General features: G+C 53.5%; 1 protein-coding gene across 1 annotated transcript; it reads left to right on the forward strand.

Annotated features, from left to right (window-relative positions):
- Window positions 1-172: 172 nt before the first annotated feature.
- On the forward strand, window positions 173-884 carry LOC121939856 (phakinin-like; the record flags this gene model as incomplete). The annotated part of the gene is made up of 3 exons (XM_042482788.1): window positions 173-334; window positions 414-539; window positions 639-884. Coding segments are annotated over 3 exons (534 nt in total), but the record flags the coding sequence as incomplete, so codon positions are not given.
- Between the last annotated feature and the right edge of the window lie 153 nt (window positions 885-1037).

The following is a 1037-nucleotide window of genomic DNA, read 5'->3' on the forward strand; positions in this document are numbered from 1 at the left end:
TCTTTATATATATCTTTCTTTCATTATTTCTTTTTTGTACTCTTTTAAAGAAAAATCACCAAAACTTTGGATGGAACCTGTCCTGAAAACTCAGACTTTGAAACAGGGGGATCTAACAGCTGACAGTGCTCTTTGTCTGTCTGTGTCTGTGTCCGTTTATCTGTCCTCACAGGACGTACGAGTCCTCTACAGTCAGATGGCGGGACGTGAGGTGGACGAACCTGACGCTCCCATAGAAACCAGCCTGGACCAGATCCTGGCCTACATCAGGAGCCACTGGGAAAAGGTGACGGAGAGGAACCGGGCTGAGACCGACAGCTACCTGGAGTGCAAGGTGAGGTCGTCTCACCTACGCAGGTGTCCTCACAGGTTTGTCTCAGGTGTGTCCTGACGGTGTGTGTGTGTGGCTGCAGGAGGCGCAGTGTGTGAGCAGACTGAGTCCTGAGGAGGAGCAGGTGGAGGCACTGAAGGCTGAGTGCAACGAGACCGGCTGCAAGATCCAGAGCCTGCAGGCCGAGACCGAGTCCATCAGAGCGCTGGTGAGTCACACATAGCGATCAATGACCCGATCACTGGATCAATGACCCAATCATTGAATCAATGACCTGATCACTGGATCAATTCTTGTGGTCCTGCAGAGGCGTGGTCTGGAGAACTCGCTGGGTGACGCCCGTCACTGGCACGACATGGAGCTTCAGAATCTGGGCTCAGTGGTGGCAAAGCTGGAGGCGGAGCTTGCAGACGTGCGTGGCGAGATCGAACAGCAGCGTCGCGACTACGACACATTGCTTAGCAACAAGCAACGACTGGAGCAGGAGATCGGCATGTACCACGGCATCCTGGATGGAGAGGAGAGCCGCTTCCAGCCCGCAGACACGCTGTGAGGCACCAACACCACATCAGCACAAACACCGCCACTGACATCATCACCACCAACATCAACACCGACATCAGCACAAACATCACCACTGACATCAGCACAAACACCACATCAGCACAAACACCGCCACTGACATCATCACCACCAACATCAACAC

Source organism: Plectropomus leopardus, unplaced genomic scaffold, assembly GCF_008729295.1.
Source record: "Plectropomus leopardus isolate mb unplaced genomic scaffold, YSFRI_Pleo_2.0 unplaced_scaffold6365, whole genome shotgun sequence".
NCBI lineage: Eukaryota > Metazoa > Chordata > Actinopteri > Perciformes > Serranidae > Plectropomus > Plectropomus leopardus.